The sequence below is a fragment of the Patagioenas fasciata genome, chromosome 4 (genome assembly GCF_037038585.1).
Source record: "Patagioenas fasciata isolate bPatFas1 chromosome 4, bPatFas1.hap1, whole genome shotgun sequence".
In the NCBI taxonomy this organism is placed as follows: domain Eukaryota; kingdom Metazoa; phylum Chordata; class Aves; order Columbiformes; family Columbidae; genus Patagioenas; species Patagioenas fasciata.
In genome coordinates this window covers 18,324,646-18,344,211 of record NC_092523.1, presented here as the reverse complement: position 1 = coordinate 18,344,211, position 19,566 = coordinate 18,324,646, and the positions used below count along the sequence as shown (strand labels likewise).

Genomic DNA, 19,566 nt, shown 5'->3' with positions numbered 1-19,566 from the left:
TTCTTTGATACAATGGAACATATGAAAGAAGATCTGTGCTGGCTAAAGTGGATATGCATTTTTGTAGTAATGTTGTTTCACTTGCCAATTTCCTACTCCTTTTGAAGAATTCAGACAGTGGCAACTACAACCACTGCATGATATGTTGTCTGTTTCAAACCTTTTTTTCCTTATAAAAGCTTACATATTCTTATTGAGAACCAGACAAATTCAGCAAAATAAGAGTTTATTTTTATTACTGTAAAATATTTCTTGGTATATTCAGTACATATTAGTAATTTTCTAGGAAAAAAACTATGGTCTTCATAAGAATGTACACTTCATGAATTTCTTTAAAAGGAAAAATACATGTGTTGTTCGAATGCTGCGTGAGTAACTTTAGAGAGGCTTTAAAACAAATTCAATGCATTTAAAATGCTATATAAATCAACATTCAGGATGAAGGGTCAACAGGGGTTAAACTGTCTGTCCTTCTTGACTACATTCATAAATGTCTTTTCTAGCCGTACTTATAGAAGCAACTGCAGCGCAACTTGGATATTAAAACCTCCAAGGAAACCAACAATAAAAGCTGCTAAGAATTTCACAAGTTTTTCTTTTTTTTTTTTTTTCTTTCCTTAGGTGTTAATTAAATGATCATTTAACACTGAAATGTAAACACAACATTTTCATCTCCTGACAGCACAGCCTATTATAAATCCAGGGTAATAAACGTCCTGGTGTTAATACTCTGAACCAAGTTCCCACAACACACTAAGATGCCTTGTCGTGTCTAAGGTTAAGCATCTAGACACAAAACAAAGATTGTGCCTACTCGACTTCCAGTTCAATTTTCCCATCGCCCAGTGACCTAGGTAACACTTTGAGCAATAAAGAATAAATTTAATTTCTCCAGCATTTTGTGAGGATTAGGAACAATTGTTGGCCTGCAATGACTTTTTATCCTTGGATTCTTTCTCTTCCAGAGCATTCCCCCAGTTCTAAAAGAAAATTCTGATGGTTTAAGACACAGAACAAACAGAACTTTAAATTAGGCTTTTTTCAATCAATTGGAACTGTTGGAGGGGAAGCAATCAACCTTTCTTTGGACTTTTCTCAGCTATTCAGTTACTTTAGGCTTTAATCTTCCACTCGCAGAAGAAACCTACCATCATAAGGACAAGCCTCTATACTTCTGCATTTTCCCTTGGCCCGTTTTATTCCTCTTTTCTGTTCTTTTTTTAATCAAGATGACACGGCTGCACTTAAATGTCCACTCTTTGCAAGCGGAGACTTACAGATGTCCTCTTTATAACATTTCACACCAAGTTTCTGCACCACATAATAATGGCATTTCCTCTGACATGCCTTTTTACTTTTCATTACTTCCTTCACTAAGATTCAGTTTCCTACTTAACTCCTGCCTAAAAGGTTTCCTATATCACAATTTACCAAAGCTTTCAAGGTTAACCCTCCAGGAACAACCCAGGGACCGATTCAGACTGGAGAAGAAAAAGGTTACAGGTGACCTAAAACCAGTTACTTGCATTTTCATATTAAAAAGCAATTATCTCAGTTCTCTTTGACTGCTACCATGTCAACAAAAATACAGAAGATAATTATTTATGCTTGGGGCCAAACAGGTCAAGGTAACAAAACCCTAATAGCTAAAATAGGTCTCCCAGTTACTCTAAAGACCACCAGATCACTTTAAAAGTGCTATAGCTTCAGTAAGTCAATGATTAATATGATTCATGTTTTCACATTAGATGTATTTAAATATCAACACCTAACAGCATATAAGATTTTGAATGCCATGGATATTTATGCTGGTCCAGAATAATCATCTTAAGCCATATTTTTGTTTGCTTGGTGTTTAACATGATTTTCAAATTAGTTAAAAGCACCTATAAACAGTTTTGGAGTGTTTGTTCTAATGAAAAATCAATAGTTATAAGTATCCCTAGAGAAGCCTTTCGCTGAAATCAGTCAACTTATCACTCAGTAATGCAGATTACGTCAAGATTTAGTGACCTGCCCAGCAGCAGAATTAGCTTACAGCCCCAGAAGTGCATCCAATTTGCCATTTTATCCCATACCAAAGGAACTATTGCTTGCTAAAAATACATTAAATTGGTTTTATAATGAAAGAAATAAAGGCAAATATAGCTGCATTTTAAAGACACCTCCCAATTACCTCACAATCAAAAATACAAACATCCATCTTGAGAGAGTCATTTCACAAGATGAAAGTTTGTTTCCAACTTTTAAAATACCATACTATTGCTTCAAGTAACAGTGTTTAGTCTGATTTCTGTATATTTGGTACACCATTTTTATTCGTGCACAGCATCACGGCAGGTGCTGTGAAAATACAAAAGAAATCATAGCTCAGGAAAAGTCTACAGACTGAGAGATTATAAAACAAAGAGCAAGCAAAGTAATTAGTGAAGTTTGAAGTCCAAAAATTGCACACAGTGAGAATACATTTTACTTTTTTTTTTCTGACTACATTTTAAAAGTTCATTCTGGTTCCACTACCACTTTCACTCAGCTAAATCTAAGGTTGAATGTTTGCTGTTGCTAGGATATAACTACTACAAGCTGTACACCAAATGCATTTATATAATTCTTGTTTCTGGGCTCAAAAAAATAAATCACCTGATGAATTGTACAAGACTTTGCGGCACTTTCAAAATGTTTAAAAAGTCATCTTGCCATCTCTAACCCTATATATATATATGCAGGGATTATGCCTGAAACAAAGTGACAGCGGTATTTTTCTTATGCTCAGTATGTTGTAAAGTATAACTAAGTCCTCAGTTTTTAAATTTTATAGCAGAGAATGAGAACTGAAGGTAGAATCAAGTGATGGCAGGACAAGAAATGATGCACATGCAAGCCAAGTTGCATAAAGTATTCAAGCTCCTAATTGATTTTTGGCTCTAGATTAAAAAATAAGAAAGTTACAGACAATCAGTCTTCATGTATTTCAAAAGTTTATATCCTAGATCTTCCATACAATAAATAAATGCCTGAGACAAGATATTACAAACTTCGTACTGAGGCAAAATGCTTTTAATTACTTCAGTTTTTTCTTACAGGTAATGAACCTAAACCAAATTCTTTTTATACCTATTTTTGGATAGTCCTATGTTTGCCTATGGAATATAATTACAGCAAAAATAGAATTCACAGAACTGACAGTGGACTTGCACCACAGGGGACCAGATTCACTCCATAAGCATCCCACACTGAGGCAGTAATACCTTATACTAGAAACAATGCACCAACATAGCAAAGCTGTGATAATGGTGCTTCCATACTGCAATAAAGTAGCTATTACTCATGTATTAAATAAAGGATTTCTTTTTAGTTACTGCCTTACAATACCACAAAGCCAAAACTGTATACTCATTTTATTTATATACTATATGCAGTTACTCTTTGTTAGTAATAATAATTTTGAAATATACATATTTTCTAAGAACTATAGTCACTGTTCAAAAGCAATGCTAATAAAATAATCCTGGTAATAAAACCTAGTATTAGAATTCATATGTTCTTACCATATTTTCTGTTCATGAGCCTATTATTTGTTTGATAAAATAATTTAAACATTGTTTTTGAACTAAACCATTGTGGTAGAAAAACAGAAAAAGTCATAATGCTGTCAGGATCAACACAACGTATGGAAGACTTATTGGTTCCTATTTACCTCTAAAAGGATGGGACTCAAATCTATCATATAAAAAAAATAATCAAGTGTCCTTGTACGGAGGCTACTAGAATACCTCATAGCAAATAATAAAAACTGAAACAAATGACCGAAAAAATCCAACACTTTTCCAAGAAGGATCTAGCAACAGGTGGCTTCACAATTCATGTTTCAAATCTGTAATTGCTGCATATCCAGCAAAATCCTGCAACAAGATGGAGTACACGGAGCACACTGTAGTGTTATTGCAGCACACACAACAGTGACAACCTACCTATTACTCTTATCCAACAGCTGATCTACTTGCAGAAGGAGAGAGGTTCACCAATATTGCTTTTTGAAAAGGGGGAACTCATTCTTGCTCCTCAGTGGATTTGTAACATCCACAGCCACCTGTTTGCAGTTGGAATAAGATTTCAGAGGCTTTGGGATAATGAGCATTTTTCTAACAAGCAATTTCTCCAGAGTTGTTAAAACAGATTCAGACTGAAGATAAATATCTTATCTACAAAATTACTACTACAGTCTTACTTGCCATGCTAACTGTTAAAAGGGATATGACAAAACCATAAATTAAGCCTCAAATACTGCTACCTTGACAATAAGGAGAACAGTGCTTTAAAAATATTTTTAAAGTTGCTGTTTTAGCATCTTACATATGCCACATTTTCTTCATCTTTACGTTCCTATCTGATGTATATTTTTTTTTTTCTCATGGCAAAGGTAAAAACAAAACAATGCTCAGCAGATGACGCAAGTCTCAGGTTCTCCTGCAGCAGCAGGAAAACCAGATCCGAGAGCCGCCTGGAGAACTTTCCTCCTCTTTGCGTCAGCCGCCTGCAGCCTTCCCCACACAGAGTGGGCAGCGGCGCTCGGGATGAGGAATGATGTCGGTCCGACTGGACAACGGTAACCCTGGCAACTGTAACCTGCAATTCCTGCCTAACCATTGTGGGATTTATTGTGGCAGGGGCCAAAGAGGCCAAGAGTAAAATGAAGCAGAGAACTATGGTGTCTGACACATCTAGTACCACACACTTTAATCATAGCTGGCAGAAATTAATTCAGGAGGAATTTTTGCAAAGGCCCCCCATGCAGCATGTTTTGTTGTTGTTGTTGCTGCTGCCGCTGTTCTGGCCTAAGATGTTTAGATTTTTTTTTTTTCCTTTAATTAATAGCTGTTAGGAATTTTTTTTGAAGTGACTAACAGATATCTGAAAACCTGAGTGTTTATTAATCAGACTACATTAAGATTTTTTTTTCCTTTAAAGGAGAAACAACTTATTCACAACATGTATCTTCTCAAGGATTTCTATTAGAAGGAAAACACACCTAATATCAGACCGCATCCATTAGAAAGACTTTTTTCAAAGCCAACGTTGCCTAACTTATATAGCAAATATTGGTCAGTAAGGAAATTAACCTCATTCCATGTGCAAGAAATGTGAATCAAAAGGGACAAGCTTTGTGCATGGAATTCAATAACTTTTACACGCCACTGATTAATAAAGGTATCCTTTAAAGCTGAATTTTCAAGCAGCATTGGATCCAGCACTTGGTATCCTGCAGCAAACAGTAATCAATGAACTGTGATCTAAGCAGCCAAAGTAAGCAGTCAAAATCTATTTGCCTCAGAGAAGCACCCTCTAGGCTGCAGGAGTTCTCTGTACTAAGGTACCATCACTGGTTCTAGACAAGTTCGTGTGAGTGGGCATTGGGGTCACTGAAAACAGCGCGTCCCCTTCTTACAGGAAAAATACTTGTTGAACAAGTGCTTGTATTGCTCCAGGGGATTTACAAGAGCACCTTCATTTTAACAGTATTGGATCAAAACAGAGGTTCATGGATATTTTGCTTTGAAAGACACCTTGAAAGGTAAGATTAATATACCCTAAAGCAATACACATACTATTTTTAGCATTAAATATTTCTTATTGAAATATTTATGTCAAAACACCTTTGCAGATAACTCTTAATGGGAAAATCGGTCCCTGCTTTCACTAAAATTATCTATTTTAACTAGTTCCAGGAGATTTCTTGGAAGGCTGCTAAATCGGAAGGAACATAACCTGAAAAATAATTCATTTAATTACTGTTGAAAATCTAGTGTCTTTAGACACAGAAAATAATGCACTGTCTCTTTTAAACTCTCAACTTATTGCTTTCCTTTACTTACACTTCTCATCTGTCAACAAGTGCTTGTAATTTTATTACACTGTCCTGTAGTTTATGCAGAGTTCGTATTATTTTACAGAGTTCTGTTAATGGACTGGATAAATGGTAATGCTATTTAAACTAGTCTCCTGCTCCAGCAAACACAGCTGCAACTGTACTACTATTTCTAGGCAAACATCTTGACCTGAACACGCAGTGCTCTCTCAACCCGTCCAAAGAGAAATTGGAGCAGACAGCAAAGGGAAAGCATAGCTGGCCGCTGGCGGCAACCAACTGTGTCTAATCATAATTCATATACAGTGTACCCTCTTTCTTTTATATTGCATTTAGGCTACACAACAAGCATATGTGCTTCTTCACCTGGCATCTCATTTACAGCCAAGGGTCAAATGGTAATTATTATTCACAGAAGCTCAACAGTATGTTGAAAACTCACAGTACACACACTGTTTGATTAGCTGTTAAATGCCAACAATAAATACTAAAACCAAAGCATAGTATACCTTTTATTGATCATGTTTAGAGAACTTTAATTCTCCTTAGAAATAGGTTTATTTGGATGTAAATACATGTAAGCATATACAATGATACATGTAAAAAAAAATCCAAATCATTTTATATTCTTTACAGTGATAAAGCTACATGTAGTCTGAAAACTGACCAAGAACATTTAATTAGCATCAATCTCTTTGTTGGCCTGACATTTTTCTAATTACAAATTTAGTGCTAAGCGACTGTAGATTTTCATTATCACTCAGATTTTCTTTTAAACCTGAATACATTATAACCAGACATTTACTTTCATGGTCTGATCAACAATAACCCTTAGGCAGAGGAAATTTAATACTCTGAAGCCAGTGATCTCCTACTTTCCACCATATACGCTATGAGCAGTTGTGTGCTTTATGTCAAAGGACATTATAGATTTAGGACTAGCATCTACCCAATATACAATCCTGAATTGAATATATTCAGGTATGATTTTGCTGAAGTGTGGATCCATCTTTTGCCTGTAAATTACAGCTCATTTCTATTTTATATGAATTTAGATATCAACCATTACACTAGAGGTGGAATAATAAAATGATCATAAACCCCTTTTATTTTTCTTCCTGATGGAAGTAATATCTTTATCACAGCTGATGGAAATTATAAAAGAGACTCAACTGTTAATATATAAAACCACATATGAACATATTATGCAGCACAGTCAAATATTTTTGTTTGTCAGAACAAAAGCCTTCAGGAGCTTTCTGGCCCAGTAATTTAACAACTCATTTCATCTATAGGGAAGTTCTGGAAACAAAGCATACATTCAAAGCAAAGGAAAGAAACAAAAACACACAGAACTAAATGTTTACACCAATAATAGAGTCATTTTCAGTTTACCATTTCATATTATTACAAGGGGAGAAAAAGGAACTATTATTTCATGATATTAAAAGAGAAATCTACTCATAAGCATAAAAGCTTCATTACAACATTTATTCTCAAGAATATTTCCATAAACTAAAGTGGAAACAAACCCAAGGAACCACACCTTCCTTTACTTTCACTCTTTTTTTTTCCCACGCACACAGGGTGAAACTCAAAATCAGCAATTTCAACAGCAGAAATCTCACCTGAAGTCTAAGGAAATGTGTCAAACTAATCTAATTAAAACAGGACTGAATTTGTACCACCTCTTCAAAGCCTACTTAAGTATGTCACATTGTATCCCTTCCATACCACATACTCTAACTCAAAGGTATCTTCAAATTTAATTTGTTTCAATTACTGATCATGTAGATAAATACAGAAACCAGTACCTAAACTTCATTCCATGTTTTTACTGCAACAGAAATAAACGGCTTCTTAAAAGGGCCAATGGGTCAAAACATCAAATTGAAAGTATTACCGAGATTAAAGTGTTATCAAACCACAGAATATAATCAAAACAGAAAATCATTACCCAATGTGATACAGTTTTTATTTAAGGTAAGATATTTCATAGTTTTTCTTCCCACAGCTTAAGTTACTATTTTTGTTTTCTTTGTGAGGGGATGCAGGACAGACTTCTCCCCAGACTTACTATTTGCCAACACTATGATTTTTCTGGTCAAATGTGTACAGCCAAAACAATGGAACATCACAAAACCAAAGAGCTTATACATTGTTGTATCTCTGGGACAGAATCTCTACAGGCATTTTTTATTTCTTTTAGCACAGAAACCGGAAACAAACAGGAGAAAAGGTAAGCCAAAGTATTCTTTCAGCAAAATTTCATTAGAGAAGCGGGAATGGATGAAACAATATTTTGTCTCATACAACTACCAGTAGCTAACCATGATTAAAAAAAGAAAAAAAAGAATCTTAAAAGCAGTCAAAGAAAGTACTCAGCTTAAACAAAACATACATTTTCCTAGATGCATTTTAGCCCTGTTCGAGGGAAAAGACAGAAAACTCTAACAAAGGACAGAAAAACAGACCAATTCCAAATGTTTCAGAATAGCAGATACTGGGTTGTGCGTACTTACAGCCTGTATAACTTCGGCGTCCCCAGAAAGAGCAGTTCAGAAAGCAACTGGAGGTTATTTCTGTTTAGGCGCCTTTTGAAAGAAACAGAAAAAGTTGTGTTAAATTACAAGTGCTACAGCAATGCGATGTAACCACTTCAAGCAGGCATCCCAGTGCCAATTTTAAAGACCAGGAAGGCTATGCAATGCTGGTCCATTAGCGGAGACATGGTCCAACAGTTAATTTACCATGGACTAATTACATTTTCTGGTCTCCCCAACAGACCATATTACCTATTTTATGAAAGATTTTGAATCTCTGTAGTATGAATCAATCGCTAAGTCAGGATTCTATCCTGCATAAACAACCAGAAAACTAAAAATAAAAAGTCAGCACTGTGACTTCGATTACCCACAATCTCTGTATTCCTCTAATGAAGCAGATAGACATTTTGTGACCATGAAAAGGTTCAAGGGAACATGTATCGACTGCATACAAATTAGTGAAGTAATGAGATAATGTATCTGGAGATCCATTTAACCTGTTTAAATAAAAAAAGCAAAGGAATCTGTTACAGAAACCCTGATCAAATAAAAATCAGAAAAATCAACAAGTCCAATCTTATAATTGCCATTACAGGGGATTTTTTTGCATACATATATATAGATTTTTTTTTTCTACAAATGTAAAGATACACCAAAAGGAAGCTAAATTAAAAAAAAATAAAACAGTTGCACATAAGACAGTACAAAAGAAAAACAACAGGAATCTTGAAGGTAGCCCTTTGTCTATGAAGCTTCTCATTGAACATGCTGACTAGGGTCAAGACTGCTTAGTGTGAGGTGACAAGTTCAAAGCCCATTGTATTACAGCCATAGGAAATGGAACAACTGCTACCAAAGACAAATATATTCCATCTTCATAATCTTTTCTTAAATATACAATGCAGATTGTTCTAGTGTGTATAAGTGACAACTCTGGAGAACACATTTCAGTCCAGAATTCAAGCTCAAAGCAGGTTTTTGATTGCTTTTAAGTAAAGCACCACACATCACCTGCCATTCAAGCAAAACAGCATACTGAAAAAAACAAAACAAAACACATTCTGTCCCATCAACCTCATCACAAGTCTCAGTTTGCAGTGCCTTCTCAATACAGTAATTCAAGGGATTCCTGAACACCAGTCTGCACAGTTTTATCTAATATTTATTTTATTCTTAAAGTGGTTACATTACATAGGTCAATAAACTGCTACCAAGACACACCACAAAGTAAAAAAAGATACTGGACAGCAGGTTTGCAAAATTAAGTTTTAGAATCCCAAACACCTTCTGAATTTCTTGTTTGATAGTCTAAGGTCTGATTTCGAACAATTAAGCCTGTTTAGCCTCTTAGGGTTCATTTTTCATAAATGCTGTTCCATCTAAAGGTCTTTACAATTTAAACATTTTCCCATAAATTCTCATGTACACACACACTTAAGATCAAGCTTTACATAGCTCCATGGTTTAGGTCACCTAGTTATTCCCCCCTTAGAGAACAACGTGACTACTGTCCGAAATATTCTTCTGTACCCGCAGGTTTTATCCCACATTTCAAACCATAAGCAAGAAGTCAGCTTTTTGAGATCTAGAGATATAGAATTCTCCAGTTTTGTCAGGTTCCTCTTTGTTAGTCAAGCAGGAGAAATTCTGATTTCTTTAAGCAAAAGAAACTGAAATCACACATTTAGAAGATTAAAAAAGAAATCAGAGTGAAAGAAAATTAAGGACTACAGTACTGGGATAAATTAGATGAGTAAAGATGAAGCTCAATAAGAAACGGGAAAAAAATGCTTAATACAGCAACAACAAAAAAATCTGAATTGTGATCTTGCAAGTCATATTTCCAAATCAGTAGAAAGAAAGTTCTCAATACACGAGAAAGAGCTATAACAAGTGTAATTACTAGTGGAAGACTTCTTATTTGAACACTCCTTAAAAAGAAAACTTTACCTACATAAAACCAACAAAGTGATACATTTTAGTCTTTGTGGTTCTATAGCATTTTCAAAATAAGGTCTTTTAAAAATAGACAATTCCTTATCTTAAATAAATTTATGTATAAAAGTATACACTAGGACCACAAAACTAAAGAAGTAGGAAGAAAGTTGTTCCAAAGGAACAGTTACATTTGTGATGAGAAAAGAATAATGTGAAAACAGAGTTCTTCAACACTGAGCCTGAAAAAATGGTTAAATAGAAATAGAATTCATTCATCTCTTCTCCTTGCTAAACAGATTGTTCGGACGTAACCTCTGAGTTCATGATTACAGATCAAAAAGTACATGGGAAAACATGTAGGGTAAAGACTTTTGGAAGTTACTCTCTAATCAGAAACTATTCAGGACAAAAATTTCTGTTGATACTTTCTAATGACTGTACTAGGTTCAGATACTAGGTGATAATGGTGAGCTGTAACTGAAGGGGCAATGAAATGACTCAGTGTCTGTATCGTGTAGAAGTTCCATATAATATAAAAAAGGCCCTAAAATATGAACTGATGATAAAGTTCTCAGGCAGGCTGCCTTTCACTAAATGCAACAACAATCTTACAAAGACACACTTAGCATCACTTTAGAAGGATATTTCACAGGCAAAATACTTGTGCTAGTACAAAACTTTCTACACATGCAGTTAATACCTTAGATCAGAAGTTTCTGTTACCTATAGTTCACATGATTCACATGTCTGGTGACATACTGATGCATGTCCTGGTGTATGCACTTCAAAATCTAAGTTACAGACAATAAATCAAGTTCACAAATTAACCTAACGATAACTAGCACTACCCTCGTAACTCAACAGTTTCTACCAAGTGAGTTCAGCATTAGTGTTTCAACCTACATTTTTATTTTGCCTTTCTCAAAACTAAAGCATTTGTTCCTACAAAGTGATCTTACAAACTAGAATTCACTGAGATTAATTTTTCAAGACTTCTGCTTAAAAAAATGCTATGAATGCACACATAAGTTAATGTGAAAAAGGATGCAGGGCAAATCTGGAATACACAGACTAGTGTCACAGTACATAACAGATTCCAGTCCTATAGTCACTATGAAGAGTTTTTAATCTTTGAGACAGAGCCATACAAGTCGTCCAGAAAACACATTCCTATTTTAAAATAGTTCACTAATATACATGGTTCTTCAATATTTCCACTTTTTCAGGTGACTTCATCCTTAAATTTGTCTGAAATAGCAATACCTATCCAGAACATACAGACACAGTGGAACAAGAGTGAGACAGGCATGATCACCTTTCTCCCTGCAGCTGAAACCTGAGGTAAGGACAGATGGATCACAGAATCCATGATTATAGATTGCGAAGAACTACAGATACTGCAAAGTAAAAACAATCAGAAAAACTCCACCACATTTTCTTTCAATGTGTGTTGGCAGAGACCTCACCGCAGCCAGCTAGCAGGCAGCATTTCCCCTGGGACAACATGAAATTTCAATTGCATCAACTGAATTGCTCTCCCAGAACTGGCATGAAGTTCAAGGTGAAGCACTGAAGAAACGGTGATGAAATATTTCATACTGCTACCATCCAGTTTCCCAATGAAGCTGGAAAAAAATCGTGTTTCTCAAGCAGAGGGAGAGAGCTCAGAAGAGATGAAGTGTTAGTGGTGTAAGCAACAGAAAATGTACTGGAGAATCAATTCTAACATTGCAATACCTTAGACTGTAAAGTCCCTTGGTAGTGGCCAGAAATAAATGGATGAAGGTCCAACATCATATAATTCTTTCAATTTAAGAAAACTGAGGCACAGTTGCAATTAATATATGCATAATTTCTTTTTCTTCTGTTACTGAGTGCATCTTTAGAAAGACATTAGAGAAAGGTAAATTTTTGAGCTCTTCATGACTAACTGAAGCAAAATCCATATACTACCTAAAGTATACAAATTTCTTCCTCTTTAAAGGAAGCTTGATACCAATAGGTAGATAAAAAGTAGGTACAGACAAGCAATAGGTTATACTGTGAAGCACACAACAGTAAGGCAAGCAAAAACAAATGGCTTGATTTGAGTTACTGGTTCTAGAGAACAGGCTAGGTTTGCAGAAACGGGTGCACATCCGGGTTTTACTTGTCTTCTGCATGCAGCCAGAGGATTTGTAGAGGATGACAGAATAAGAGGTAAACTGTGGGGAGAGCATATTACTCTCCCAGTGACATGTATCCTAACCCACTGAAGTATGGCCATGCCACCAATACATTCTGATGTCCCTCTCAAGTTTTCATGCCACAATAACTGTGATCCAGTATCAATCATGCATGGAAGAGGAAAACAAAACAAAACAAAACAATCTTTCTTAGTTAAACTGGCTGCAATGTAATAATCTGCCATTTTTGTAACTCACAAGCAGGTTTGTGTTTGTTTCCAAGACTTGTTGCAACTTTCATTGTAAGTTGCTTCTGATTCCATTGAAATCAACTAAATAAAGCCAGAAAAGACGTACGAGACTGCACAGCCTCTCTGGACAACTGAGTTCTCCCAGTGCTCGACTGCCTTCATGGTGAAGAAGTTCTGCCCTTATATCCAGTAATCTATGCTGTTTGTCTCATCACAGTGATGAGCCTGGCTTGAGCTTTTTAATAACCACCTCACAGGTACTGGAAGGCTGCTATTTTGTCCCCCACAAGTCATCTTCCAGGGAGCTTCAGCTCAAGTAGATGCAATTCTAACTGTAGGCCCTCTAAAGTAACAGAAGCCCTCAAAGATAACTCAAGAAAGTTAAGATCTGTTCCAAGTAAACTATAAATCAGCTGCACTCTTTAATTAGAAACAGCCTATCCCTTTGGGTGCACAGAGTCTGAGAGCCCCTTGAAACCCTAAATACAAGGCACAGATGCATTTTATTCTGCCACCATTGCTTCAAGAAGGAGGACAGGTAGCTTCCAACTCAAAGTTAATGATAACAGAGGCCATTATTTTTCATTCCTCCTTCAAAGTTAGCTGAGAGAAGTAAATACATTATCTGCACACAGTAACACACAGTACTGTATAGCTAAGAAATTGTGCTCTTCAAAGGAACACATCCACAGCTTCTGTTTCTCAGCAGAGGACATTACTATCACATCCATTTAAAAATACCATGTAACACCTTTTCACTGAAGCTCATTTACAAAACATGCATAAACTTTAAAAGCACATGCACATTTTTTTCATTAAATTTATATTGTAAATGAAAGGACATGTCAGTAAACACGCCATTTGTGCAACAGCACTTTATACTCATAATGACTGAGCCCACCAGGCTCCTCAACTAGTTCTAACAGGTTACAGGGATATGCACCTACTACAGCACCCAAATCATCTCCATGAACTGGTTTAACCATCAGGTCCTAAAAACCTGAGCCTAGATAAAGTCAGAATAATAGATATCAGAATAAGTGATGCCTCCTTAGGCTTATATCTGCAAGAAATCAAGCCTTATTACTTTTCTACAAAAAACCTCCTGCTATATCTGCCACAGGCAGAGAACATCTGTGCATCCGTGTCCAAAGCCACTGAACTTCAACACATCTGGCAACTGTTGTCTGTGAATGTGACTTGCATGAACATATTATGAAGTGTGAAGAAGGCCCAAGAACCAAGAGCTAACCAAAAGATTGTGCCAGTTTTTCCATTAGGAGTTTTCTGTAAAGATCTTCTTGTCTCTAGTCAAACTACTCATAATCTCATTAAACCTAGCAATATCAAGTTTACTGACCACATGAATAAAAATTGGAATCTGAGAAGTTCAGGGTTGATCCAACAGTATTCGGATGCCTAACTCAAAATTTTCCCCAGGACGAGAACCATTTAATCAGGGCACCATTTTCCAGGCTAAGTAGTGACTAGTTAAGAAAGATATCTGAGTTAATTTCAATTTAATATCAAATAACAATTAGATACTTGTTTTAGGAAAAAAGAAACCTGAAAGAAATAAAAGAAATAGACACTAATGCAACTCAGTTTCTTACTTGTGTAGAAAGTCATGAAAGTTACTCTGCAAACTATAGTACTACATTGTATTAGTGTATACTACTCAAACCCTAACATATTTTCTATCCTCCATTTTCTTCTCACACAGGGCTGACATCAAGTACAAAATTACTGTAATTTGTCCCCTACCCCAGTCAATTCTCCATACATTATGCAGAACGCCATTTTGCACAGAGAATCAGGAGTCTATACTCAATTTGCTTTTTTAAGAGGTTTTTCCAATATAAGTAGAGCTAGAAAAAGCTCTTTCTTTAGTTGGGTTTTGGTTTTTATTTTTCCCCTAAGAAGAAAAGAAAGAAACTAAGGCTGTTGTTTCCTGGAAGCTTCTGTATTCATTACTGTTTCAATAGAAAAGATACTTCTATAAATAGCTGGTCACTACTCTCATTAGTTATGCCTGTGGCATTAAAAAAAAGTGTGAAAAACAAAGCAAAAGCCTGGAAAATACAGGCTGGGCAGCTTCACCTCTGCCTGGAAAGGTGATAAAGCAAAACAGAAGCTATTTCTAGACACAGAAAGGACAAGATGACTGGGAATAGTCAGCACAGATTTACAACTGGGAAAATCGTGTCTGACCACACTGATAGCATCCTACAATGAATAAATGACTTGGCAGATGAGAGGAAGGCAGTGATGTTGTTTATCTTGACTTTGCTAAAGCTTTTGACACTGTCTCTCATAGCAGTTGTCCTCATAGACAAACTGATGAAGTACAAGCTACAAAAGCAGACGGTGAGGTGGACTGAAAATTGTCTGAAGTGTCAAGTTCAAAGGGATGTGATCAGTGGCACAAAGTCCAGCTGGAGAACAGTCACTAGAGGTGTACCCCACGGGTCAATACTGGAGCCAGTACTGTTCAATATCTTCATCCACAACCCAAAAGATGGAACAGAGTACACCCTAAGCATGTTCACAAATGGTACAAAACTGGAAGAAATGACTGATGTACCAGGTATGTGTGCTGCCAGTCAGAGGAACCTGGACGGACTGAAGAATTTGTCAAAAAGGAACCTCACACAGCTCAGCAAAATGGAAATGCAAAGTCCTGCACCTGAGGAGGAAAAATCTCACATACCAGCACACACTGGAGAACCACCAGGTGGAAGTCAGCTTTACAAAGTAAGGCCTGGGGTCCTGGTGAACAAGAAATTAAACTGGAGCCAGCAACGTTCCCTTGCAGCAAAGGCCAACAGCATCCTAGGCTGTATTAGGAAGAATATTGCCAGTAGGTCAAGGCAGGTGATCCTTCCCCTCTCCTCAGCAGTGGTGAGAGCTGTGCCCAGTGCTGGACTACTCACTACAAGAGAGGTACAAACACATTGGAGCAAGTCCAGAGAAATGCCATGAAGATGATTAAGCAGACAGATTGAAGCACCTGTCATAGCAAGAGAGGCTGAGGAAGCTGGGACTGTTTAGGCTGGGGAGGAAAAGGCTCAGAGGGATCTCAATGCATATAAATACATCATGTGTATAAATATGTGATGCAGTTCCTTCCCAAGTAAGGAAGGCTGAGCCAGACTCTTCTCAGCGGTGCACGGTGAAAGGACAAGAGGTAACAGGCACAAATAAAAATACAAGAAATTACATGTAAATGCAGAAAAAGTAGTCAAACACTGGAAAAGGTTGCCCAGAGAGGCTATAGATTCTCCATCACTGGAGACATTCAAACCCCAACTGGAAACAATCCTCAGCCACCTGCTCTGATCAACCTTACGTTAATCAGCGGCATGGGAGCAGACAATCTACAGGGGCTCCTTCACACCTTCACAGTCCTGTGTGGCTAATTCATTGGGATTTTATTTACAAAGTAGGAAACAGAAATTATAAAGCCTCCATAAAGTAATACAGGATCACGAATCAGATGAAACAAGGATGATCTTCAACAACACCTGGGATTACTTACAAAGAAAAAAAAAAGAAGCAAAGAAAGCAGAGAGGGAAAGTAGATCTATTAGATGGAATTTAGCTAGAGTTTGGACAGGTTGTTTAGAAAGGCAAGAAGGGCCTGTAGATAGACTAGATAGACTTGTAACTGTCTTTCTTGCATTGAGTCACCACAGTAAGTCTTCACGCAAGTATTTTTCTGTAGCACCTGTACAGGCATCCTGCCAAACTGAAGTCAGAAACACTGACACGTCTTTAAAAAATTAGGGGAGATTTTGTCACAGTGTATTTGATTATTGGTCTAGACTATTATTAAAGACAAGCCAGCACAATTCACTACATACTATGAAGGAAAATAAAACATTTATTCTGATGAAGTTTCAACCAGACTCTTCAGAGTAAATGAGGTAATATAACAGAATGAGTCACTGAAGTGGCAGCCATGCAGTCAAATCCCTCACACATTTTAGAGTTTAACTGTAAAATTCCAGATAGAACTGTGGCTTCTGCAGTTAAAATAAGGAGCATTTTAGATGCTTTTTGAAATATGCTACCTTAAAACGTAATGACAACTCAGTTTTCACCTGTGGCCATCTAACATCAAATCTGGTTGTTTTTTAAAAAAAAAATAAAAATTAACTGTCTCTGCAACAGAAAAATATTATTTTTACAGAGTAAAACTAAAATGTATAGCTTTAAGTTTAATATCAGTGTTCTACAGCACCAATTTAAAATAGCTTCTGAACACAAAACACTATTTGAAACAAAAACATTGACACAACAGTTCTGTGGAACCAGATTTGGTTTCAACATTTTGCAACAGTGCAAATTACCCATTTCAGAAGAAGCAAGAAAGAAGAGCATCCAGCAAACAAAGTCACAAAGGATGAGCACAAAACAGATGTGGGAAAAATAAACAGCCTTCCTGCCCTGGAATTTGTAAAAAGGTCTGCAAAGAGCAAACAGGACTTCTCAATGCAATTTGACTTCTAGACCTATAAAAGGAGTCCCATGAGAAAAGACTCAGATGAATGAAATATACTAAAAAATAATAGTAAACATTTACAAGGCTTTGAAAAGAAGAACATCACTCTTGGACTTAAAGTTTTATCAAACATTTTTATAGTATTCTGCAATCAAAATGTAGCTATAATCCGATTTTTAAAATTTCATTAGAATACTGCATCTTTTTAAAGAATGTCTTCAAAGACAGCCTTTGTCTATTTCTGATTAACAGACATTTTTAGAGAAGATATTTGAAGTTGCTTTGACAAAAGTCTGCTAATACAGAATAGCTACTGTAGTATTTTTTTTTAAATCTATAAATATAGGTGCCTCAGTACAATTCATGTAAAATGGTCTCACATTCCTTTGGTAAGTGATTAGCACCGCAGGCTTCATGGTCTCCTCCTTGTTCGAAGATCAGGAATGCGCCGTGCACTACCCTTAAACTATGTAGGATTAGCTAAGAGAAGGATTTTTCACGTCCGCGATTAACAAGGAATAACTGTTCACGCCCTTCAGGGCTGTTCAAAAATGTATTCTCTACCTGAACTCATTATTCTTCCACTACCTATCACACATGCACGAAGGCATTAACCCTTCAAATGCTCTTATATTCAGACTGAAGCCAGACAGGTGGTTAAGTATCAATGCTCTAAGGGGGAGAAAATCAAAACACCAAGCAGCCGTCAAAAACAAGCACATGCATTAGGTTATAGGCAGCCCAAACTAGACCTTCCTGGCTACAGCAGGCAGAAACTGTTCAGAATGTACTCCAACTGAAAAATTAATGGTCAGGCTTCAGTAATGAACTTGCACACCAAGCAAAGACTTGTGCAAAAAGAATACAAATACAGTGAGAAAAGAAATGGGAAACTAACTTCTAGTTAGCTAGAGAGCTAAGAACACATTCTAAGAGCTTAGTACAACTTCCATACTATATAATTCAATGTCTTACCACCAAAAAAGCTGCTTTCATTGAGACTACATACAGTCAAGCACAAGAAGATGAAATATTGTTGATACACTGGCTGTTCTTTTAGCTATGATAGGGACACAAATGATTCCTGGAACAGTAGCAGTGACTCCACTGCTAACACAGCATTTTTCACAAGGGGTCCTAAAATTCCATATTAGCCTTTAAACTTCACATTTAAGTCTCTGTAAACTGGGGGGCAGAGAGTGGGAATAATCAGATTTTCCTTCAGTTAAAACTGCAAAACTGAATCATAAAAATAGACAAAATTTGTTTGTTTGTTTTTTCCAGACGTCCCTGCTCCCGAATTTTGACAACCTAGCTCTGTGGAAGTGGAATCTGGGGTTTTTAACACTTGTTTTCTGCAACTGAAAGGAGGACTATATTCTACTAGAGTTTCAAAATCCAAAAAGAAAAACTAATTATTCTAGGATTAACTTTTTTACGCAGCTCACATTTAAAGAATCATGGAAAAACTTGCTAGTCATCTACTTAAAGCTACTGTTTTTCTATCTGGAATTTATTTTATTATCCATCTATCTATGGATAGAGCTAGCCAAATAATTGGAATAAAAACTGTAATCTCATGCAACACATCAATACATAATAAAAAGTTAGCACATGGGCTTATTTTAATCTCTGGAAAGCATGTTTTATCCCGTCAGTGATACACTAAGTCTGCACTCTAAGAAAGAACAGACACATAACCTAGTCTGGCCCTTTCCTAGACTAGACAAAGCAGCAGTACTAGTTTATCTAGCCCATTTTAAAAGAGCTGCTACTTCCCTAGATTATTGCCTAGGTCTGGTATTGTCCAAAACAATCTGTATTTGTTTTTATCCTAGATGGAACATTTTATTTCCTAGCCCATCCTGCTATGCAGATCTTTGTAAGATAAGATGTTCCGTAAATCACCACATATTCAGAGATCATGGTAACTCACAAATGAGCTTTGGTTTTATAATTTCAAAACTTGCTAATACAGCTAAACAGTTTATGACATTTATCAGTATAGGTTAGGGCCGGAACAGATAACCACATTAACACAGATAAAATAAACCTACTCATTATACTGAATCCCATTTAATATCTTTGACAAGACCTACTCCTACGTATTGAGGTTATAATTAAGCCTTTGCTGCAGAAGTTGCAAACATAGTAGGTTCATATAATGAGATTTATATCCATGAAAGAAATCCAAGTAGTACTTCAGTTTACTAAATAGGAAAAAAAGAAAAAGAAAACAAACACACACACAAAAAAAACCCAAAACAAACCCAACACTTTTCCTTGAGACTATGTA

The 19,566-nt window shown here is 36.2% G+C and overlaps 1 protein-coding gene across 14 annotated transcripts in view; it reads right to left on the bottom strand.

Annotated features, from left to right (window-relative positions):
• SLIT2 (slit guidance ligand 2) overlaps positions 1-19,566 on the bottom strand; it is a 263,667-nt gene that overhangs the window by 232,894 nt on the left and 11,207 nt on the right. For all 14 annotated transcript variants that reach the window (XM_071807351.1, XM_071807349.1, XM_071807352.1 and 11 more), the window contains exon 4: positions 8,389-8,460. In XM_071807351.1, the coding sequence (XP_071663452.1) occupies positions 8,389-8,460 (72 nt within the window). The remainder of the gene's footprint in view (positions 1-8,388; positions 8,461-19,566) is intronic.